Below are 26,553 nucleotides of genomic sequence, written 5' to 3' on the forward strand. Positions count from 1 at the left end.
ATGTTTGGCTTAGAGATCTGAACTTGGAAATAAGAATTCCCATACAGTTACGCCCATAATTACTCATTTTATAAAAGACGTAAAAGTTGAAGAATGTGTTGGTATTGTCCCCCCCCCCCCCCCCCGGTGTGCTTTTAGATCAACTGCATTATAATATTTATTTTTAATGCATTTGATTGATTGAGTATGTGTGTGTGTGTGTGTGTGTGCGCGCGCGCGTGTACTATGCTTTTAACTGCATCTTTCAGTTAATCTTGTTAGAACTCACCCTAAGTTGCAGTTTTGAGAGAAAGATGAAATATAAATCAGGTATGGAAAAAAGCAACTACCATCAATTATTTATTTATTTATATTTATATACCGCTCTTCTCCCCCAGGGGACCCAGAGCAATCTTACACAATGGCAGAATTAAATGCCACATATAATACAACATGTAGTAAAAACCAAACATAAAACATAAATAAAAGTCAGTATCCAAATCAAATTAAAACAATTAAAACCACGTGACCATTACAACAGGGGAAGTTTCGAGCCAAAGTCAGAGCCAGTCCGTGTTCAAATTAATATTAATTCACATAATCCATCAGGTCATATCAACTCATATCTTAGGATGGGCCAAAAGCTTGGTACCACAGCCAGGTCTTCAGCTGCTTCCTAAAAGACATGAGTGAGGGGGCTTCCCTAATCTCTCTTGGCAAGGAGTTCCACAGCCACGGAGCCACTACCGAAAAAGCCCTGTCTCTCATCCCCACCAACCACGCCTGTGACGGCAACGGGACCGAGAGCAGGGCCTCACTCAAAGATCTTAATCTATGGGACAGCCCGTAGGGGGAAATACGTTTTTAAAATTACCATTTTTAAAACTATTAAACTTTTGTCTGTTACATTAGAAGTCAAGAAAGTTACGTGAAGTTTTTTTAAAAGGCAGTTGCCATTTCAGCATGCATAACAGAAGTATAATATCTCAGAAAACCAGTCACATTCCAATTAGCACTGATTAGATCTTAACCACAGTTCTGTTTTGCATTTTGTTCACCTAATTTTTAGATAGAGCTCAGAAGAAGGCAATGGCAAAACCCTTCTGGACAAATCTTGTCAAGAAAATCATGTAATAGGGTTGTCTTGGGGTCTCCATAGGTTGGGAATGACTTGAAGGCACACAACCAACAAGGGGGTCACACTTGAAAGAGGTACAGCCATTTAAATGAAAAGCTGATATAATTGTGAACGCAGAGGGGAATCAATTATAGAAAGTAAAATCATTTGATAATTTTTCAAAATATATTAAAGACTGATTTTAGACCAGGGTCAATGAAGGAGAACTAACTGAATCAATCATCTCACTGCAAAACATGAATTGCTTCTAACTAGATTTGGAGAAGAGATATATTGTTCAAAGATTCTTAAAGACATAACATTTCTAATTCTTTAATGGGTTTGTATGCTTCCTTCTCAGCTCCTTCATTTTCCAGCATGAATTCTCTTTGCCAGACTTAGACATCAGTAAGGCCTAAATCAGAAGAAAAATGTTGAAAAGAAAACTACTCAGGACTCATTATTAAGTGGCTGCTTGAAAGTAGACTCAACTTTAGTTTCAGAGCCTAGTTAGTAGTCAATAGAGGTTAACACAAAAAGTGACCAATACTTTACTGTAGTTAAAGATGTGTGGCTAACAGAAAGAGCTTAAATTTGAGAAAATCTTTCCGTTATCAGATCCCTGCCTACATAGTTTCTAACTCTATGATGATTTATCCTGGAGAACGATTACAGTTTTGGCTATTGTATACACTTAGCACTTTCTCAATCTATCCCATATAGAGGGGAATGAAAGCTGCTATTGAATAAAATTGTGTTTCAAAAAATGCCAGCACATTTTGGCCTACAATCTTCATCAAAAGCTTTATACTTGACAAGTGCCACACTAACTTGGGTGATGAGATTTCTAGACCAATATACTTAGAGGTAGTAGTAAAGGTAAAGGTTTCCCCAGACATTAAGTCTAGTTGTGTCCGACTCTGGAGGTTGGTGCTCATCTCCATTTCTAAGCCGAAAAGCCGGCGTTGTCCATAGACACCTCCAAGATCATGTGGCCGCCATGACTGCATGGAGTGCCGTTACTCTCCCGCCGGAGCTGTACCTATTGATCTACTCATATTTGCATGCTTTCGAACTGCTAGGTTGGCACAAACTGGACTAACAGCGGGCGCTCACCCCACTCCCCGGATTTGAACCGCCAACCTTTTGGTCAGCAAGTTCAACAGCTCAGTGATTTAACCCACTCCGCCACCCAGGGCTCCGGGAACAACATTAGGAAATACTATACTGAGGGAACATGTGGCTTTGTGGTTTGAGAGCTGTAGTAAGAGCCTGGAGAATAAGATTCAAATGGATGGGAACTCACTGGGTGATCTTGGGCAAGTCACACTCATTCAGCCTCAGGAAGGAAATAGCAAATAACTTCTGAATGAAGCCCCCATGATATCGTCACCTTAGAACAGTGGTTCTCAATCTGTGGTCCCCAGATGCTTTTGGCCTTCAACTCCCAGAAATCTTAACAGCTGGTAAACTGGCTGGGATTTCTAAGAGTTGTAGGCCAAAAACATCTGGGGACCCCAGGTTGAGAACCACTGCCCTAGAGTCACCAAATGTCAGAAACTACTTGAACATACACAACATTAATGACATATACATATACCATATGCTAAAATATGGTCTGCATAATGTGAGCATTCTCCTCCAAGTGTATGGGGAAACTTATTTTCTATCAAAATAATAATCTTACAAATAAGAGAAAGTGGACAGAGGCCATCTTTTGTGGGTTCTGCCATATATTATTATACCCCAAATAACAAACAAAAACCAAACATTTGTGTTATACTGTATTGAGCTACTCTGTTCACCATGACTTTCGTTGAATTTGTGAGAGCACAGCTGTAAAAGGGTTAAATCTTCTTATTATCTCCATTTGTTGGTCAATCCTCATAGGTAATGAAATGTGTTGAGAGCGCACAAAGACAAAAAATATTATTTTCCCATATTGAAAACTAGGATACAGTGGCAATTGCACTGAATCACTTGTGTACTACTGTGACAATTTATAGTGGGCAGTTCAACTACATGGATGCCTAACAGAACCAAGGGTTACTTTCTGTTAAAAATATATTTGGGATTAGTTAAAGAAACTGAACAAATATAACTATTTCTATATAATATTTCATTTATCAGGTTAAATTCTCTTTACGTATTAAGTCCATACAATAAATATTAAGTGCCACAAAATAACAACTGCTTTTGGATCGTGATTCTATGATTTTATGTCTGTATAAACCTAAAAGATAAAACCAATCACTCTTACAGAGCATTGTCCTATCAATTTAACAATACAGAGATTTCACAGCATTTTTTTCTGAAAAGAAATTACTTTGGCAAAGAAATACAGACAAATAGCCTTCAGTTGGATCATTTAAGGATCATATGCCCTGTTCATAGCTCAGGCAGCTATTTTGCAGCTGCTGCTTTATCTAACTGACAAGTATAAGCAATGGACTGTGATAAGCATTTTTATCAAACCCATGGGTATTTTGTTGTGTACATTGAAGAGATGGTGCAAATGCTATTACTGTTATCACTTTGCACTCCTGATTTGATTTAATAGCTTAGAAATATATCCAAGCCATACAGGCTTATAACTGTATTTTAAGGCAATTTATTTAGGTAGACTTGTTTGAAGAGATACTTACGTATATGGCAACCAAATGAACAGCATCTGAACTAGACAACCAACTTTTTGCAAGCACTCATTATGACAACAGGGACTTTTTTGATTTTTCAACCAAGAAATCCACATATACATTGAAGCAAAAATGTTCTTTCTAAATTCAACAAATAGACATGCAATGAAGCAGAACAGATAGTTTGGTATTACTGTCCATCCATATTCTGCATATATTCCATGGCTAAACTACTTGGGAATGCTTTATGTATTAGTCATGAAATGACTGATATCGAGCAACCAACTTGGACAACTGGAAATAGCACAGATCATCCAGGAATCTGTACCACCACCACTGCCTCCCTATACCACCATAAAGGCTTATAAAAAGTTCTCTTATTTTCTAACTGGAGGAGCAACTTGTGGTATACTCAGTATTACATAGGCAGGAGTGAAAGATGCTTGGGGGGGGGGGGGGCAGAATCAAGGCAATACCAGACGTAACTACTGGCTAGTTAATTGGCCATCATACCTAGCATAGTTTGATGATTACATGATGATTTGTCAATGTCAGTTGGGTTACTAGATCCTTTTTGCTTCAGCAACATGGTCTATGGTTTAGATGTTGGAGTAGGACTCTAGAGACCAGGGCTGAAATACCCACTTAACTATGGAAACTCACTGGGCGACCTTGGGCAAATCAATCGCCCAATCTTTAAGGAAGGAATGGAAAAACCCACTCTGAACAAAGATGGCCAAGAAAAGAAAGCAAGAGTACGTTTCAATTATTTATTTATTACATCATTTCTACCCTGCCCTTCTCAACCATCAGGGGACTCAGGGCGGCTTACAATATGAGCAGCAGGGTCACCTTGTCTTCATGAATTACTTTAGTTAATCCTAGATACTTCAAAAATCAAAGCTGAGGATATTGGCATTCCAACAAACAAGGATGACAAGACTGATCATCACATATAGTATATGATTGCACTTAATCAGACTCTCAAAACTAAAGCAATACATCAGATCAATTCATAACATGTGCACATTTCTGGACCCAAGGTTGGGCCCAGTTTCATGTATTTGTTTAGGTCTTAATCTATCTTTTATAATGCCTGATTGTCTATCACAGAGTTTCTCAAACTGCGCTCCTCCAGATGTTTTGGACTTTAGCTCCCACAATTCCTAACAGCTGGCAAACTAGCTGGGATTTTTGGGAGCTGAAGTCCAAAACACCTGGAGGAGCACAGTTTGAGAAAAACTGGTCTACCACGCAGTACAGCCCTATGTGTGTTTACCAAAAGTGTGTTGAATAAAGTTGCACATAGATTTTCATGGATTTGCAGCTTAACTTTGGATATAATGATTAAGTACTAAATCTTTTTAATCATGAAACTTATACTTTATTTGAAATATGTACATAATAATCTACTGTGCAGTCAGCAAGAAAAAATCTAATTGAAGGCTGAAATATTTATCTAAGCATTTGCACAGTGAATATATACTGTATATACTACACTAGGGGTTCTCAAACTTTTTCATCTGTGGAGCCCTTTTTGAAGCAAAAGTTTCTTGTGTAGCCTCAAGAAATGTGTAGATATTACATTATATATATTATAATTATATTTATAATATTATCGTATTATCTATATATATAAAAGGATAAAAAAATTTCAGCCTAGGACAAAACAACAAAACTACACATCCCAGAAACACTAAACTTAGCAATACAACCCCTCATCCATGCCTCTACGTTCATACAACAAAAAGAAAAGAAAAATAAAGTCCTAATTAGAGGAAGAGGAATAATTGTTTTTATCCAATTGCTGCCAGTTACATGGCTAAGCTCTGCCCACTTGGTCTCTTGGCAACCTACTCAGCCCAGGGGACAGGCACAGTTAGGCCTCAGGCCTCTTCTTATAGGCCTCAGGCCTATAAGATACAGATTATCTGATTTTAACTGAATTATATGGCAGTAATAACTATTACTATTAGTAATAGTACTAATAATAATAATAACAACATCATCATACAATCCTAAGGTTTGGAGTGACCCCTAAGGATCATCCAGATCAACTTCCTTCTACCATGCAGGAGGACACAATCCAAGCACTCCTGACAGATGGCCATCCAGCCTCTACATAATAATGATGATGAAGATGATGATAATAATAATAATAATAATAATAATAATAATAATAATAATAATAATAATAGCATAGAATCCAAGAGTCCCCTAAGGGCCATCCAGCCCAACCCTTTCTACTATGCAGCAGGAGACAATCCAAGCATTCATAACACACGGACAACGTATAAATACTATACAATACTACACAGGGACATAGACCCCTCTACCCTAACCACTTTCACAGTACACAAACAACCCAATGCATACTAAACATAAAGACAACCAATAAACATTCAATACCACCACTACCTCAACAAGTTCTCACCACACCACCAGACAACGCCACAGCAACGCGTGGCCGGGCACAGCTAGTATTCTATATATGTATATATATCAGGCATGGGCAAACATTTTAATGTATTGTGTTTTAAAATTTGACAGATAGGCCGGGCCACTGGCAGATGGATGGAGAGTGTTTGTGTGAACTAATTGGGAAAAAAATGAACAAATTCCTATGCACAGTGCACATATCTTGCTTGTAGTTTTTAAAAAAGGAATTGAAAGAATGAACATCACAATATTTAAAATGAAGAACAATTTTAACCAACATAAAATAACAGTATTTCAGTGTAAGACCCCAAGGGCCATCCAGTCTAACCTCCTTCTGTCATGCAGGGAAAACAAAATCAAAGCAACCTCTGCGAGCTGGAAGGAAAATTGGGTTTTGGAAGCAAGCAAGGCGAGGCAGAAAGAATCTGGGCAACAAGGAAGGGGAGGAAGAAAAGCTGTTGAGGCAAGGAAAGCAGCAGGGCAGGGGGGGGGAGGAGAAGCAGGAAAGAGGAGGGAAAGCTTGGAGCGGGAGGTAGGAGGGAAGCGCTGAGCCCCTCAGTATGCTCTGCGGAGCATACTTTGAGAACCACTGAACTACACTGTTTGTGTAGTATAACAAGAACAAACACAGAAAGAGCCTTAACACAGCTAAAAACATAGCACAAATTTTAACCCACTGATCTCAAATACATATATAAAAAGGAATCTTTATATTTGGCTTACATAAATGAAAGTCAGCAAATGGACACTACATTCTATAAATTCTATCCTGTTTGGACTACTGCAATGCTCTCTATGTGGGGTTGCCTTTGAAGATGGCCCGGAAACTCCAATTAGTACAACAGGCGGCAGCCAGATTAATAACTGGGGCGGCTTACAGGGAGCGTACAATCCCCCTGTTAAGACAGCTCCACTGGCTGCCGATATGCTACCGAGCCCAATTCAAAGTGCTGGTTTTGACCTATAAAGCCCTAAACGATTCTGGCCCAATCTACATGTCCGAACGTATCTCCTCCTATGAGCCAGCAAGATCCTTAAGCTCATCTGGAGAGGCCCTGCTCTCGGTCCCACCTGCCTCACAAGCACGGCTGGTGGGAACGAGGGACAGAGCCTTCTCGGTGGTGGCTCCCCAGCTGTGGAACACCCTCCCCAGAGATATTGCACAAGCTCCAACTCTTTTGGGCTTTAGAAGAGCCCTAAAAACATGGTTATGTGCCCAGACTTTCAATGAATAAACAATAAAAATGATACGGACTGACTCATGGATAAAGCACGAGGTTACCGGACGAACGGATCTGAGCATACATATTTTTTAAAATTTATATACTGTAATTTTATATTGTATTTAATAGTTTTTAATTGCTTTTATGTATTGTGGATTAATTTTGTATAGGCATCTAATTGTGCCAGTGTTGTAAGCCGCCCTGAGTCCCTTTGGGTGAGAAGGGTGGGATATAAATATTGGAAATAAATAAAGGTAGAATTGAATCCATGACTTATATCAGGGGTCCCCAAACTTTTTAAACAGGGGGCCAGTTCACAATCCTTCAGACTGTTGGCAGGCCGGACTATAGTTGGCCACTGAGCAATAATAATAATAATTAATAATAATAATAATAATAATAATAATAATAATAATAATAATAATAATAATAAAGAGGGTTGGAAGAGACCCTTTGGGCCATTGAGTCCAACCCCCTTCTGCCTTTGTGCACTGAAAGCACAAGCAAAGAATTCCTGACAGATGGCCACCCAGACTCAATGTTAATAATAATAACATAATAATAAAAAAATGTGCCGTGCCAAAAGATCTCAGCCGGCATTTGGAAACAATAGACATTGACAAAATTACGATCTGCCAACTGCAGAAGGCCACCCTACTGGGATCTGCATGCATCATCCAAAAATACATCACACAGTCCTAGACACTTGGGAAGTGTTCGACTTGTGATTTTGTGAAACGAAATCCAGCAGATCTATCTTGTTTGCTGTGTCATACTTATAATAAAAAAGCGGGTTGAAAGAGACCCTTAGTCCAACCCCCTTCTGCCTCTTTGCACCAAAAGCACAAGCAAAGCATCCCTGACAGATGGCCACCCAGCCTCAATGTTAATAATCACAATAATAATAATAATAATAATAATAATAATAATAATAATAATAATAATAATAAAAGGGTTGTAAGAGAAGAAGAGACCCCTTGGATCTTTTAGCCCAACCCCCTTCTGCCCTTGTGCCATGGGGGCCGGATAAATGGCTTCGATGGGCCGCATCCGGCCCCCGGGCCTTAGTTTGGGGACCCCTGACTTATATGAACTAAATCTGTGTTTCATAAAAAGTCACATTAATATGGACAATAGTTTCAAATGATGGGCAACACAGCAAGAGGCAAATAGTAATATTTTCCCCTGAATTGTATTATTTGTCATTGTGCAAGAGTTTGAATATTCTGTTTTATTTTACTTTCAATTCCAATCAAGATAATTACAGTGTGATCCTGTGCTTCTTTATTTGGATGTCTACTAAGTTCAGAGAAACTCACTCCCAAATAAACATAAGTAGGATTACAATTGTATTTGCAGTTGGAATGTGGTAAAAATGAACATAGCAGAAAGAACAAAGCATATTTATAGAATTAGTAACCAAAATCTGAAAGATGATCTGCCAAAAAGATAGCATAGATCAAAAAAAGGACTCAAAATCAGCAGATAAAATATGTGCCATCTTATCATCTGCAATTAAATGCATGTGAATGGATAGAAAGGTGAGATGCAGATGGCTGGGACTCGATCATTCACTACTATACATGAACAGTTCTCAGGGCCTTTCCAAACAGGGCACAAAATGTGGGCCCTGTCGGACTTTTACCTGAGGTGTCCAAATGATGAAATAATTCAAGACAAAGCAGGTACATTGGGGTGAGAGTATTCTTCAAGAATGAAACAAATCTGTCATAATTACTACATAACTGAACATTTTAAAGCTGAATATGTACTACACTGCAGTAGTGTACAGATTTTAATCCAAGTCAATATAATTGGAGTAAGGAATGCTCCTGTCTAAAAATATTTCTATTAGCAGTTCTACAAACAGCCCATCCCACACATTATAACTTACAAACAAGTACAAAACAATGGGAGTTATCATATAGTACTTGGCATATATTTGATACATGATCAATATAAACATATTGTGAAAAATAATACCTTTGATAAATCTCTGAAGTTACTTGGAAGTGTAAGGTCCAACTCTTCTGATTCATAGTTTGTGATTACCCAAGGAAATACTGGATACTGATTCAAGTCATTGTAAGTACGTCCTGGCGAGCAAATTTTTTTAAAAAAAATGTTTTTAAAGGCAACAGAAGAAAAGAAAATCCAGGTCTTCAACATATAAATGGTATTCTTTCAAAAATGATCCATTGTAATAATGTTTTATAATTACAGCTTCCCCATTTTTCATAGCCTTCTAATTTCTAACTTTGAATACATTTTGATGGATTTAAACTATGATTTTTTAGTGCTGTTTGTGTTTAGTTCTGTCTTAATGTTTGTATATTTGTATATTTTAAATTGTATACTAATGTTTTTTTATGTCTGGCCGCTGTGAGTTCCCTTTGGGGAGCTAAAGCAGGGTATAAATATATAATAATAATAATAATAATAATAATAATAATAATAATAATAATAATAATAATAATAATAATTTCTTTTGAGAGTCACTTTGGCCCCTTCTAAGCCCCTTAGACATTGCCATATAATCCTGATTTTCAAAGCAGATAAAACACATTATCTGCTTTGAACTGGATTATATGAGTCAACACTGCCAGATCATCCATTTCAAAGTAGATTATCTGGATTTTCCACATTGATAATCTGGATTATATGGCAGTGTAGGGCCCCTTCTACACTGCCATATAAAATCCAGATTATCTGCTTTGAACTGGATTATATAGTAGTGTAGAGGGGGTCTTAGAGTTTCTCTGATAACCTGAATAGAAACTAAAAAAGACAGTTTACACAAGTCACAGTTTATATAGTGTACTACAGATTTAGTAGACAACAAATTAAGTAAGAGTCAACAGTGTGATGTGATTCATTTGCTAAAATGAACTATTTGCTCTAACTATTGGGGAGGATAATTATTACCTGCTACTGTATTTAGAAATATGAGATATTCAAAGTTAGAAATTTCTCGATGCTGCCATCGCTGCGTCATATTTGATGCTTTCAAGATCTGACGTGGAGTGGCCATAGAAATGCGCCTGAAAGGTAAAAATAAATAAAGAGCATAAGATATTATGACATCATGAAATCTACTTAGAAATTTATTATAGTGCTGTGCTACGTTAGCAGCAATTCCTTTTTTTTTTTACTTAAGGAACTGTAATTCTCAAACTCTGGCAAATACAATAATCATATCATGGCACTCCTTCCTTAATACAGGGGCATATGGAAAATTATAGTATTTATGAAAACAGACTTGTGAACACAAAGCAGCTAGCAGCTTTTTTTAAAAAATCACAACGGAATAAAGAGATCCACTGTAGTCATGAAAATGGCTGCGAGGCCTGGATGGATTTATCCATGAAATCCATTTCTGTTTTCCATTGTGGTTTCTATGCCTGATTCTGGGCATGGAAAGGAGTACCATGGAGAATATCTTCATCTAAGCTGCATTTGTGAATTAAGTCTCTTTGTTCACCAGTGTCAATCACAATCTAGTTCTAGAACACTATATCCTGCAAGCTTTCTTTTAGCACAGTCAAATTTTAGTCTTGATTTCAATTATTACTTAGAATTTTCTTCTGGTTTGTCACCACAATTATTTGTAAATAAGCTCATGCATAATTCTAACTTGCATATTAAAATATCTGATGTAAATGTTTCTCTTAATGAACTGCAACTGTAAGATAGAAGGCAATCATGTCTCCATTAGGCGATATAAGACAGCAAATAAACAGCAGTGTTATTGAAATTACATAGTAAGAAACACACTTTTTCTTGCTTTTATTCATTTATTCCTTGTTTATTTAATTTATATGCCACCTTTTTCTTAGCATGGGATCCAAGATAGCCTATAAAGACTAAAAACAAGATTAGATAAAAACTAATAATAAAAAACAATTAAATTATCACCAAATTAAATGTTTTAAGGTATAAAATAATTTTTAAATATAATAAAAGTTGAAAAATATAACACAAAAACTTGTTATCATTCTGGTTATGTGTTTTGTTGTTGTTTGCAAATATATAAATGAGGTTGTTTCCCAAGAGCCTGGGGACTGATAATACCTGGTTTGAGGCAGTCCAAAACTAGTTCCTATTCCAACACGAGGTAGACAATTAACCACTTTTTTAACTGTTGCAGGGTCTGGGAAGTTGAACATGACAGAAACTGTGGAGAGAAAAAATTAAAAAGATGAAGACATTATTTTCTATCATTAAAAAAATAAAAAGGTAAAATTCTAGGAATTCAAGATAGACATCTTAAAAGATCATCATCACAGTTGACTGAACATGAGAAGGTTTCATTCCAATTACTGTTATCAGGACAGCTGGAGTTTGTACTGGTTTGTGGAAATTTCTGTCGTAACTAATCCAATGCAGACATTTACCAGAATTGATTTCACATTACATACTTCTAGCATCTGAACTGCTTGAACTGACCTAGTTCCATATAGAATCATATAGAATCCAGGGATTTTTAGCTTCATAAGGTATTTCAAATGCTCATACAACAAAAAGAAAAGAAAAATAAAGTCCTAATTAGAGGGAAAGGAATAATTGTTTTTTTATCCAATTGCTGCCAGTTACAAGGCTAAGCTCTGCCCACTTGGTCTCCTAGCAACCTACTCAGCCCAGGGGACAGGCACAGTTAGGCCTCAGACCTATAAGATACAGATTATCTGATTTTAACTAGATTATATGGCAGTGTAGACTCAAGGCCCTTCCACACAGCTATATTACCCATTTATAATCTTATATTATCTGCTTTGAACTGGATTATCTTGAGTCCCCACTGCCAGATAATTCACTTCAGTGTGCATTTTATACAGCTGTGTAGAAGGGGCCTCATATAATCCAGTTCTAAGCAGATAATATAAGATTATAAATATACAGTAGAGTCCCACTTATCCAACATAAACAGGCCGGCAGAACGTTGGATAAGTGAATATGTTGGATAATAAGAAGGGATTCAGAAAAAGCCTATTAAACATCAAATTAGGTAATGATTATACAAATTAAGCACCAAACATCATGTTATACAACAAATTTGACAGAAAAAAGTAGTTCAATGCTCAGTAATGCTATGTAGTAATTTCTGTATTTACAAATTTAGCACCAAAATATCACAATGAATTTAAAACATTCACTAGAAAAACATTGACTACTAAAAGGCAGACTGCACTGGATAATCCGGAACACTGGATAAGCGAATGTTGGATAAGTGAGATTCTACTGTAATATAAAATAATTACTGTGGTAATCCAGTCCAACCCAATTCTGCCATGGAGGACACAATCCAAGCATGCCCAACAGATGGCCACCCAACCTCTCAAGAAGAAGAAGAAGAAGAAGAAGAAGAAGAAGAAGAAGAAGAAGAAGAAGAAGAAGAAGAAGAAGAAGAAGATGATGATGATGATGATGATGATGATGATGATACAATCCTAAGGTTAGCAGATACCCCTAAGGATCATCCAGTTCAGCTTCCTTATATCATGCAGGAGGACACAATCCAACCACTCCTGACAGATGGCCATCCAATATCTGCACAATAATAATACACATTGAATCATAGCATCAGACAGTTAGGAGACACCCCTAAAGGCCATCCAGTCCAACCCAATTCTGCCATGCAGGACACAATCCAAGCACTCCCAAGAGATGGCCACCCAGCCTCTCAATACTAATACTAATAATCATAATAATAATAACAACAACATCATACAATCCTAAGGTTTGGAGTGACCCCTAAGGATCATCCAGATCAACTTCCTTCTACCATACAGGAGGACACAATCCAAGCACTCCTGACAGATGGCCATCCAGCCTCTACAAAATAATGATGGTGAAGACGATGATGATGATGATGATGATGATGATGATGATGATAGAAGCATAGAATCCAAGAGTTTGGAGAGACCCCTAAAGGCCATCCAGCCCAACCCTCTCTACTATGCAGCAGGACACAATCCAAGCATTCACAACACATGGGACAACGTATAAATACTATATAATACTACACAGGGACATAGACCCCCTCTACCCTCACCACTTTCACAGTACACAAATGCATACTAAACATAAAGACAACCATACAACAGACATTCAATACCACCACTACCTCAACAAGTTCTCACCAACACCACCAGACAACGCCACAGCAACACGTGGACGGGCACAGCTAGTTCTATTATAAAACTCAAACTAAGAGAAAACGGCATGTCCAGGGTCACTTGAGAGTTTCATGACTCAACGGGAAGCAAGAAAGCATATCTTCCAAGCTCCACCCTAACTCCCCAAGTTTTTCAGATCTAAGATATTCCAGAGTGAGGGTCAATGGTTTAATTACTATACACTTCTGTTCACTAAGGCCCCCAATGGCACAGCGTGTTATAGCACTGAGCTGCTGAACTTGCAGACCAAAAGGTCAGCAGTTCAAATCTGGGGAGTGGGGTGAGACCCTGCTATTAGGCTCAGCTTCTGCTAATCTAGCAGTTCAAAAACATGCAAATGTGAGTAGATCAATAGGCACCACTCCGGCGGAAAGGTAACGGCACTCCATGCGGTCATGCTGGCCACATGATCTTGGAAGTGTCTACGGACACTTCAGTTGTTCGGCTTAGAAATGGAGATGAGAACCAACACCCCAGAGTCGGACATGACTGGACCTAATGTCAGGGGAAAACCTTTACCTTACCTCTGTTCACCACCTCCCTTTTAACGGGCATTCATGAAAGACTGCTAGAGATTTTATTGCAGTTTGATATGAATATAATTAATCTGTTGTTGGGTTTTCGATGGGTAAGGAAGAAAAATACCAAATGCCTCCACCCACAATATATGCTCCTCCTCCATCCCTTTTCCTGCCAGCGAACATAAGGACTATTCAGATGCAGGGAGAGAGAATCACGTTTTATAATATAAGCCTTCTCCAATTAAAAAGTACAGAAACAGGAAATATAATCTAACACAATATATTTCAAGTTCTCAGAACCCATATCTAGCATAGGTTTACCTCTGTTTGCCATAAAGATTTCCAGAGCTGTGTTTTGCAAGAGGTATCGTCGAGAAAAGATTGATCGCATATCCGAAAACAGCCATTTCCCATGGAGTCCTTCTGTGTAAGCAAGTATCTAATAAAAAAGCAAAAACAGAAGAGATTCATTGGTAACAAACTTAAGCAACTGTTCCTCCATTGTGGACCCAAAGGTCTATTGAGAATTCACAAAGTATCACTGTCTTTTTCTTTTTTTGTCTCTCTGTGGCTACCAGAATTTTCAGTTCATCACCATGATCTTTGGAAATAACAAGGATTTTGCACATGAAGGGTTACTAGAATGATGTTCAAATATGTTCAAATATGCACAGTCAAGGAGTCAAGCAATATATTAACTACAAGAAAGAAACCAACCTGCACATTTCAAAAAATATATATGGTAAGCAGAGCCGGCCCTAGGTATTTTGCCTCCCCCCCCCCCCCAACCAATCACTGAAAAATAAAAGCGTTGGATAAGCGAAAATGTTTGATAATAAGGAGGGATTAAGGAAAAGGCTATTAAATATCAAATTACATTAAGATTTTACAAATTAAGCACTAAAACATCATGTTTTACAACAAATCAACAGAAAAATCAGTTCAATAGCTTGCGGGGGCAGGCCACAGGAGACAGGAGTTGCCTCGATGGTGCCCCCAACAAGATGGCACCACAGGCAACTGCCTAGTTGGCCTGGTGGTTGAACCGCCTCTGATGGTAAGGAGCTAAGCAGGATTAAGACTGTTCAATATAGTGGAGGGATCCTACTGCAGAATGTTAATGTCTTGTTGCAATTATTTCTGGACAGTATTACAAGATGGCAGTAATTCTCCCTTCTCCAAAAATTAAGTGATTACACATCAATATATCTCACATAAAATGTCATACGTAGTATAATGATTGTATTGTATTATTATTATTATTATTATTATTATTATTATTATTATTATTATTATTATTTGGTTAGGCAACCTGTGGCCTTTTAGGTGCTTCACTTCTACAGCTGGTAGAGGAACCTCTGGAGCACCAATGCTCATCTCTAAATCAGTATTTCTAATCACGTGTAAAATTGAGCTTTGCACATCTTGGCTGATAAGATCAGGTGAATCTGAATTATTCAAGCAGGCCTAGTAGTAGTAAATGTCTCGCTGAGTATAAGTGGTGCTTCTTCCCTTCAGGAAGGCTGTGGTGGCCCATCTACTGAAGACAGCCTCACTGGGTTCACAGATATGGAGGAAGTACTACCCTATCAATTATGGGCCCAGATGCTTAGGAGTGTAGTGACTGGTAACTAAGTCAAAAATCCTTGGAGGAAACAAATTATAGGGACATATTTCTGGAGACTGGTTTCAGGCAAGCATACGGTATTGAAACATTCTTGGTTATCATGACTGATGACTTACTCTGATAACCTATTTAAGAGGCATTTGATCTCAAAAGTGGAAATCCATGCACAAAATGGGACAAAATGGAGGAAACAAAATACAGGCAGTCCCCAAGTTATGATCATATTCTGTAGATTTGTTAAGTTTAATTTGTATATAAGTCAGAACTGGTAGAAAGCTTTCAACAACACACTCAAAATAGGTACATGTTAAGTGTAACTCCAGCATCTCATATATATATATATATATATATATATATATATATATGCTTGTGTGTGTGTGTGCGCGCGCGCATGTGTGTGTGTATGTGTGTGTGTGTGTGTGTGTGTGTGTGTGTGTGTGTGTATATATATATATATATATATATATATATATATATATATATAAAATGTTCTGACCATTTTTGCCTTAAAGGAAACAGCAAAACTAAACACCCAAAACTCACGAAACTTGGCCATAAAAGACATGGTCATCCCCACTGTGTTTAGACATCAAAACCAAAACAAAAAAAAAATTCAAACTGGAAGTAACTCAACCCCCCCCCAAAAAAAACTGCACTGTGTGCATGCGTGGAGCAGCCCCCCCCCCCCCCCCGAAGACATACATGCATGAAAGGCAGCTGCGCATGAGCATCCCAACCGCCGGGGCCGGCGGATTGCGTAATGCGAGAGAGGACAATATGCCTAAACAACCACATCCGGCAAGTGAGCGAGGCAGAGGAAAAAAGGGTGAAGGAAAGCTTTCCCCTTTTCAAGCTTTTAAAAACTTATTTTCTTAGAATTCTGTCAGTGACATTGCTAAAAGGACATAGCATGAACTTGGGTGGGAGGAGGGAGGGAGGGCGAACAACAACTCCCACAATCCCTAACCAGCTATTGGAGACAATGGGAGTGGTAGTCCAAGTGGGGGCCCATTTCGTCAGACAACTGCTTGATTGTGCTTCAAGAAATGACTTCGCAGCTCTTCCGTGGGCGTCTGGTGAGCAAACTGAGGCCTTTATGAAGTAACGGGGGCGTGGTTTTTTATAAACTGAAGCGTTTATTGACTTATCCCTGTTTGTAAATATGAATCATTTGTAAGTCGGATGTTTGTAACTCAGAAACTGCCTGTATAAACATTCCAAGCTATAGATTCAGAGAATTCACGCCAAGTTGGTATGAATAACTGATTGAGTGAGTGAAACAATTAATTGATCCATAATGGAACCAGAAAGGTTATACACAACATATGTATCAAACAAAAAACATAATCTTGCATTCTTGAATTTACATTCCCCTACAAACAAAAGGCAATTAAATGTACTGGAGTAGAAAAACTTATGAGGTCAAATCAATACGTACATTAAATACTACAAAGTAAATGGAACTAGTTAACAGAAGTGGGCATATAACCTAAAATGCTGGATTCTGTATCCAGTATATTTTTGGCAGAAAAAAAAATGATTCTTTGAATAGACTAGATATTCATATCCCTAAAAATCATATTATCAATTTTTCCAAAAGTACCAAACAGATGGTAAATTTACCTAGCTGAATCATGGCTGTAATAGTATAGGGAACTGGACTTCTACCAGAACCTCAAATATAGTCACTGAAATTCTAACAAGCATTGTTGAGCAATTTATGATGCATAAACTATAAGAAGTAACCAGCTCAAAAGCAGCTGAGGTCTGACTAAAACAGACCTTCATTTCTCGTTGGAATAGTATCTGCCTGGTCTATAGATTCACTTCAAAGTCTCTGGAGTTCAATTAAAACTGGATTAGGTGAAAGCAGACCTTCTGTGGGACTTTCTGTTCTTGGAAACTCCACACATACTGACAGCACCCTAGACAGAGGTCTAGCCCTCCAATGAACCAGTTGCTATGGAAACTGCATCATTACCACTGCTCCACCGTTATCACACCAGTCGTATTAGCTGGAGCAATACAGAACACACACATATCCTCCTCCATAGGGTATATTGTGAAAAGCCTTTACTTAATCAAAGTTATACGTTTTCAGTTTGCCACTTAACTTAAAGGACTGAAGATGAAATCAGTTTTTGGTATTGATTAATTTTCCAAAATCTGAGATGTTTATCTACAGGCTTACAGTGGAATTCTATACATATCGACACTTATTACTTGGTAAAGTTGTATAAGATCGCAATTGCAAGTTACAATTAGCACCCCAAACCTACTCATAACATCCTACATGAAAGATGTATGCTACTGTTGTATGCCTTCAAGTCATTCCCAACTTATAGCAACCCTAATGCAAAACTACAATGGAAACTATCATGGAGTTTTCTTGGTGAGATTTGTACAGAGGGTGGTCACTTAGCCTTCCTATAAGGCAGAGTGTATGACTTGTCCAACTGGATTTCTATTTAAATCCTGATCTTCTAAAGTCCCGTTCCAACATGTAAACCACACTGGTGTGTAGATGTATAGTTTCCATATGTTTCCAAACATCATTCATCTCAGTGATCCTATTTCTATGACTGATGAAGGGCAATATAATCAACTTTATCCCTTCAAATAGTAGAAATTCACCTCCAAGCACAAGTAAGAGGTGGTACCAGGTTGGCTTATACTATGCAATTTCAGGGCATTTAAAGGAAATACATGAACCCAATATTTAAACACAGCACCAGACTAACGCTGTTTATGCTGTTATATGTATAATTATCTTGAACTTCATATGAACTGAAATTCCCATAGAATTTTACAGAAAGTACACCTTCAACATTTTAGTAATGGTCATGTTCACAGTTTCATTTCCACACCATTTGTTTAGGATCACAAGCCAAATCCCTTGTTTGGCCCCATCCTGAGTTCCAGTTCAAGGGAAAAGATTGATATAAATAAAAGTAAAATTACAATACACACACATATACAGTATATATTACACACACGAAGTATTTTTTTTCCTGTTTAGCTTAAGCACCTCAATCAACCAACATATTAGTGATTGTGGCCATGTGTGTAGTCTAGAGATAATTAAATCTCCAAGTACTTTGCTGAGCTAAACAGTAATTGAATAATTACATCATTTTTATCTGTTCATGCAATACCTGTCACTGGACTTGTTGTGAGCCATGAACTGGGGTAATCTCTTAAAGTGAATTCCAAAGCCAAATTTTGCTGCTTTAGAGAATAAAAATGCTCAATACACAATATATTACACATCTCAGGAAGACCACAATAGTATGCTTTTTCTATCCCTTTAATGACAATTTTATGTCAGTTTTGAAGAATAAAGTAAATAAGCTAAAATAGAAGTTTATCTAAACTCTATTGAAACCACCACCAAACCAATCCTTCCAGGTACAGTAGAGTCTCACTTATCCAACACTCGCTTATCCAACATTCTGGATTATCCAATGCATTTTTGTAGTCAATGTTTTCAATATATTGTGATATTTTGGTGCTAAATTCGTAAATACAGGAATTACTACGTAGCATTACTGCGTACTGAACTACTTCTTCTGCCAGATTTGTTGTATAACATGATGTTTTGGTGCTTAATTTGTAAAATCATAACCTAATTTGATGTTTAATACGCTTCTCCTTAATCTCTCCTTATTATTCAACATATTCGCTTATCCAACGTTCTGCCGGCCCGTTTATGTTGGATAAGTGAGACTCTACTGTACATATAAAGAAATGTCACATTCTAGCCTACTAATTTACACTTAATCACAAAGTCTATGAATTCCCCTTTAATATTCTATACATACACTTTGTGTGTTTCCTCTTTTCAAGTGTTTCAAATATATACAGAACACCGTAATGAATTAACAAAAAAGAAAAGGTCTATCTCTAAAATCAGGTGCATTTCAAATAATGTTTAATTGTCAAATGCTTATTCATGTAGCTATTGAATCCAGCATCCTCCACATTCTTTCCCCTCCTTATCGCCCCAATAGATTGATATACAATCTCATTCCTTTCTTTCATGGGTGAAAAACTCAATTAAACATATTCATTATTTTAATGTTTCCTTAGACATTTTGGTAAAGCACAAAGAATTTACAAAATAAGTAAATAAATAAAAAGCTGTGTGACCTTTGCATCGATCAGACTAAAATGGTTTAGATCTGAATAAGGAGGCAAAGTGATTTGGGAGAAAAGCTCTTATGTTTTCTCTTCCAATTACTGCAGGAGATGATAAAACCACAGCAAATGATGTATCAGCTCATTTTATCTTATCGCTTTGGGGCTAGGTGACAATGAAGTTCATATTTCATTGGTTCCCATTGAAGATTGTGAAAATTACTTGCCCTCCTGACCTGAAATTTCACTAGAAGACAGAAATTTCTCTTCTGCAAAGTAATGCAATTTTTCATATGTCAACCTTTAGCCCAGCTTTAAAAATTAATTTCATTTATATTAACCAATGATATTGATATTTTCACAGAACGCTATTTCATACATGAAGCAAGGACTAAGAAATTGATGTTGTCTTGAATGGGTAAAACTGTTTCATTTTAAGATGCTGCAAAAGACAGATGTACAGAAAACTGAAATTCCTTTTTCATAATGCATTATTTGTGTCGACCTGATGGACCTCAAAAGCCCATGGCCAGTAAATTATTCATTGACTCTTTTGATAGGCCTTTGCTTGATTTCTAATCCTTTCCATTTATTTTCTGTTTAAACTTTTTTTAAAAGCTAGAAAATGTAGGCTTCTCTCCAATGCACAGATGTAAAATACTAGTACTAGCAAGTACTAACTGGAGGAGTTGAGCTCAGATGCACTCAAGCAATTAATCTGATCCCCCATAAAACACATGGCACAACTGAACAGTCTGCCTTGATGATGTTTGGCATCTCCCCATACCCAATTGTTACTTGCAGAATGGATGCCTCAACATAAAAGGGTAAGTACTCCAGACTCCAGATAACATAGAAATAGCCCAGGTAATGGGTCTTGGCAAGACAAACCTATAAGCTGATCCAAAATAGGAGGAATGGGAAATCAATCGTAAACCAAAGACCAGGAAGAAATATCAAGTATATAACACAAAAACAGAAATCAGCAAGCAGGAAGGAACATACTGTTAAAAAACAATGTTCACCTAACTGTCTGCCACTTCTAGACATTTAAAAAAATATCCACTCACGAAGAGTAACACAGAAGTGAGAATTTTGTGGAATTCTCACTACCTATTCACACATTTCCACAAACTCACGTGATATCTGTGCAAAATCCGTGGGGTGTTTTTATGCAAACATCATGTCACCCAAAAGACATGGAGCCTGGTAACAGTGCTTTGCACACTTTCCATAAGTCCACATAGTTTTTGTGAAAAAATTGCTAGGTTTTTGTACCAAATCCCAGTAACATTGCACAAAAAACAATCTGGCTATCTTTTTTGCTTTAAAAACAAAAACATAATTTTCAGGCAAAAAACCACATGCAGAGAATAATTTCCTAAAACACTTGAATATGTATGAATACTGGGCAAGAAACTGCACAGAGATATTCATTTTGTTCCATAGTAGGGAGAAAATTATGGAATTATCCCCCCTCACATGCAAGGATGAAACAAGCAAAAATATATTCTTTGAGCCTGACAGGTAGGATATACCTAGGTTAAAATGTCATGACAAAGTTACAAGCAAGGATTGAACTGGCAAATCTCAAGGTTGTTCTTTTATCAGACTAGGGTAGCTAGGTGGTCTCTTTTTACAAAGGAAACTCCTCTACTTAAAAACATCTTCCACACTAAAGAGTGGCATAAACCACTTCAACTTGGATTGTTGATATACTGTACTAGCAAATGTAAATTACATGCAAACTTCTGGGCTAAATCTAACTTTCTGCTGGTAGAATTTCTTCTGACCAGGTTTCTCCTCACTGCAGCTCTCCCAAATGAGAAGAAACGCCTGAAGCCTTTCAGAGCCCAAAAAAACTGGTTTTGAGGGAATATAGGTGTGCACTGTAAAGAAAAAGTGCACTGGGACTTCCCTTTCCTGTTTCATCTGTCAATGGCATCCTATCATTAGATCCTTACCCAATCATCATTTTATGATTTCATTTTTTGATGTGAAAATTACTATTCTAGATCAGCGGTTCCCAATGTTTTCAGCTATTGAACCCTTCAGAAGACAAATATTTTCTGCAAAACCCTAGCTCTATCCCTCTTTAATCAAAAATACATTCGGGATCATTTTATGCTAATTCAAATATGCTTCTCAATTTCCTATATAACATCTAATTTTTGAGTAAATGTTCACGAATAGTGTCCCAATATCCCAAATGTCTTTATCTCAAAAGGTGTACAAGAAACAAATGAAGGATCAACATGGAAAATTGACTATGTGTGAACCACTCTTGTTATGCAATGTTGAAATGTGTAGCCATGAACTACATACCCAGGGCTGTAGCTGGAGCGGGGGAGGGGAAGGATTCAACTGGCCCCCAAATTTTCAGGTTTTCAAAAAAACGGGTTTACTCACGAATTTTAAGTGATTAACTAAATCCCCATGAGTGTCCACTGAAGTTTATCGATGGAGCCTGATTTCTAAATTATTTTGAGTTACGGAACTCTTCATGATTAGCTTTAAAAAGTTTCAAACCCCCCCCCCCCCCAAAATAATAATTTCTGGCTATGGTCCTGTAAAACCTGACAGCAATAGCTATAGCACAAAATAGCTATTATGGAGACTGTAAATCAAATTGTTGGCTCCATGTGACTTTATTTTAAAATTGATTTTAAAATTGATTTTTAAAGATTTTTCGTGAAACTCCTATGATGCTTTTGCAGAAACCTAGAGTTCCAAGGTTTTGGGAACCACTGTTGTAGGATCTAGTTTTTATGATTGACAAGAAACTCTGGAAAGCCTTCAAGAAAATCATTACAGCAACAGCCCTTCCCCAGTCTTTTCTCCAACAGCATTCATGGTAGCTGCCTTTGGAACCTGCAGGGTGCTTTTAGCCATCATGTTTCACAGTCACTGACAGACTTTTCCTATATTTTATATCTGTTTTGAAAGTCATCAAAATAGTCATTCATCACTATTTTGTGGCAACAAATTTCATAAATTAATTCCATACTACATGAATGCTTCCTTCTCTCTGTCCTGATTCTTCTACCCATTAGTTTTCATAAGTCAACCCATATTTAAACATGAGAGAAGGTAGTAGGGAAAAGCTCTATTCACCAAAGCACCATTCATAATTGTATATGTGTTCTCTTATTGTCTTCCTTCTAAGCACAACACTCATACTTCTGTTAGACCTTAATCAGAGTAAATGCTCAAGCCTACTGAATACTGTGGTTGCTATTTTCTACAGCTTGAAAAGTTAGTTTTGAAAATAATTGATGTATTGACAAGCTGAGGTCTTCCATAAAAGCATCTTTTCCAGCTCTATGATATTCTCTTTGACATGGATAGACCCCAAATATACACAGCTATTTTATGGCTGCAATGATACAGGTATCACAATAGTGTGTCCTTCAAATCCTTTCCAAATATTTTCTAGCAGAGAATGAGTTATTTTCACAGGTGCCCCCAAAGCTGACATTTCCCTTAAACCATTCATCACAATCCAAAGATTAGTTTAATTACTACATGGCAATTGGTTCTCTCTCTCTCTCTCTCTCTCTCTCTCTCTCTCACACACACACACACACACACACACACAGAGAGAGAGAGAGAGAGAGAGAGAGAGAGAGAGAGAGAGAGAGAAATTTCAGTTTTCAAAATCTTATATCAAGAGTGATCAACGCTTTTGTTCCTGGACTAGATTTCTCCCCAGGATCAAGCTGATAGATAATTGGTGGGATGTCTGCTGGTTCCAACCCCAAGCCCTCCTCTGATGCACATTTACACATCTACTTAATGTGGCTCTCCACATCTAATGAGTATATGGAAAGATTTATCTTTGTACAGCCCTTTGCTATACATACAAAACCTTTCCATGTGTTCAATGGATGGAGAGAACCACATTAGGCAGATCATTAATAATAATAATAATAATAATAATAATAATAATAATAATAATAATAATAATAATAACCTTACTTATAAACTGTCCTCTCCCCGAAGGAATTCAGGGTGGTTTACAAAAATAACAAAAATGGCAAATATTCAATGCCCAAAAGTAATCTAGCAATAGTGTTGGGTTTCCTTCCAAATGGAAAAGTGGGTGAGAAAGGAAAGCCTTCCAGTATTTTCTCTGATCCAGGATAAGAAACAGCAGTGATGATTCCTTGCTCTACCCATCTTGTGCACTAAGAACATGATCAGGATGGGAGGAAGTCCCCACTGCAGTTATTTCTGACCATTGATCAAAAATAGCATGTTGGTTCTGAATGGAGTGAACAAATTTACAGATAAGACTTTCCTTATAATTGATGAGGAATTTCCTATTGACCTTCTATGAGCTGGATTTGGATAACAGCAGGCCACAATAACGATTCCTTTATTTTTACACTGAACCTAATTTGCCACTTTGTTTTGCATTCACTTGGTGCGGAAATCATTTGGATCTCTGTTGTCTGACTGTGTTTTCCCCATTTTTGCTGATCTTGCTGCATACATGGTATATTGTTGCTCAATTGCAAGTTTAGATGAGATATGAATATTAAGTGGCATCAATTATAAGATGCAATTTTGAAGCCTCCACACCTTATATTCTCACTCTTTCTTCCCTGATTTACCCATATGAGGGTCTGAATTTGTCTGCTGTGCTTGGAGAAGTGAGGCCATCCATTTGTTTGTTAAAATGTCTTTCATAACCATCCTGGCTTGGTAGAACCACTACAAGAAGAATGACCAACTGATTAGTTGAGATTATGAATCCTTCTCAGAAAGAAATTTTGAATCCTTCTCGACATTTCTCTAAAAAGAAGCAATTATAAAACCGCTGTTGAAGAATATCACTATATAGCTCTACAACTAAATAACTATCAGCCAGTATCTCATAAGATGTATATTTTACTTATTTTGTTCTATGATTTTTTAAAGGCATAAGGGAGTTCAGAACTTTTTTATAAACTTTTCCATTCAGCATCAATGGTGGTATTTGGACAAGCAATGATGCAACCACCATCTACAAAGTAATGTAGTCTTGTTTCTACTTCAGTATATTAATGGATCAGGATCTTCAAAGTGGCAGTGTTGAGGGATTAGGCATTCCTTAATTTCTGTACTTGGCAATCCTTAATTTCTGTACTTGGTTCTAACTAGAGGGAGGGGCGAGAAATGTACAAATGAGAGATTTGCTGTCAACAAACTACTATTTCCAGATGTTAATAACTACAACCTTTAAAGACAGATAACTGTAATAGTCTGCATTCTAGGCTATAGTACTTCAGAATTTTTTCTCTTTCCCTTTTTCCTTTTTTGTTGTAATATGGATAATACATTCAACCTGGACTAGAGAGATCTGTGTTGAAATCCCTATGCAAAGAACAAACAATCTGACAGCCTAGATTTACACCATGGGTTACTTCCATGGAAAAAGTGGGCTATGTCTTGAATTCTGTGGAAGAACAGTAATATAGACAGAACATATCATTATAATGTATTTTAAATCAGATTATATAGTATTATTTCAAAAACTGAACTCAAAAAGGAAAGCAAACAAAATATATTAGGGCTTGGAATCTCACACATAGTGTGTTATTACACATTGGTGCCGGTGGTATTATTAAAGAATCCAGAGTACAGTTGGTTAAACAGTTAAAAGCAGTAAGTGTCAGATTTTAAAGTTCTAGTCACATTGATGAAGTCCACTTTTTTTTAAAAAAGAAAAGTTTTCATACAGCTCCTATGTGCTGTCATCTCTTCTCAATGTTTGAGTTTGATTGATTACTCCTTTACCTTCTATTCATTAATCTCATTACCTTATCTTTTATACCACTTCATTTTAGCAGAAAGGCAATAATAAAACCCTCATCCATTATCCTTTTACTCATCTAGTCAAGCGGAAATGGTTAATAACATGGTACAAATTGAACTTCAATCACCTCATTTTCTTCTTTGTCGAATGGGCATTAAAGTATATTCCAAAACTGCAATTTGTTTTACATGGGATTTATGCTATATTGCTACAGACAACTAAAACCAAGTGTTTTCTTGGTTTGGATATTAAATACATCTAACTGCTCATTTATATCTGATACTAAAACATTAACTCATTTGTACTGGGACACAATTATTTTTTAAAGTATCTATCCCCCACAACGGAGGCATGTAGTTTCTTTAACTACTAAATTTACAAAGAGTCATTAAAATAGATATTTGTTGGACTGGAATATTACTGCAGGTAAAATGTTCTCCATTTAAGTGGAAATTAATTTGTTTACATGAAAGCCTATCCTCAAATGCAAGCCCTTCTATAGTTCTAGTCTTTTGATGTCAAAAGACACAGATGTTATGAAATAGGTGACTTTTATTACAGACATTATATGTATTAGATTCACAATTTTAGAGAAACTAACCATCAGTTTACAACCTCATAATAGCAGAGGTAGGACTAGTTTCGAAATAGCAATTTCAGCAAATCCCTACTGGGATACACAGAGCAGCTCTTCTTCTCTCACATGCTTTTTCTTCTTAACACAGAACAGACATTCGCCGAGGTCTCCTGAGATGCCTCATCTCAACTAATGTCACTACTATAACTCGCAGCAAACCCACACACACAAAGTATACAATGTAAGACTTCACAAATAAAGATACACCTGTAACATCCTATTTCTAAGTTACTTCAAAAAGCCTTCCAACTGCCCACTGCT

At 37.0% G+C, this 26,553-nt stretch overlaps 1 protein-coding gene across 7 annotated transcripts in view; it reads right to left on the reverse strand.

Moving 5' to 3' along the window:
• lrba (LPS responsive beige-like anchor protein) overlaps positions 1-26,553 on the reverse strand; it is a 424,775-nt gene that overhangs the window by 103,621 nt on the left and 294,601 nt on the right. For all 7 annotated transcript variants that reach the window (XM_008111987.3, XM_008111990.3, XM_008111989.3 and 4 more), the window contains 4 exons: positions 14,413-14,530; positions 11,466-11,568; positions 10,320-10,435; positions 9,378-9,490 (listed from right to left, as the gene is read on the reverse strand). In XM_008111987.3, the coding sequence (XP_008110194.2) occupies positions 9,378-9,490; positions 10,320-10,435; positions 11,466-11,568; positions 14,413-14,530 (450 nt within the window). The remainder of the gene's footprint in view (positions 1-9,377; positions 9,491-10,319; positions 10,436-11,465; positions 11,569-14,412; positions 14,531-26,553) is intronic.

Source organism: Anolis carolinensis, chromosome 5, assembly GCF_035594765.1.
Source record: "Anolis carolinensis isolate JA03-04 chromosome 5, rAnoCar3.1.pri, whole genome shotgun sequence".
Classification (NCBI taxonomy): Eukaryota; Metazoa; Chordata; class Lepidosauria; order Squamata; family Dactyloidae; genus Anolis; species Anolis carolinensis.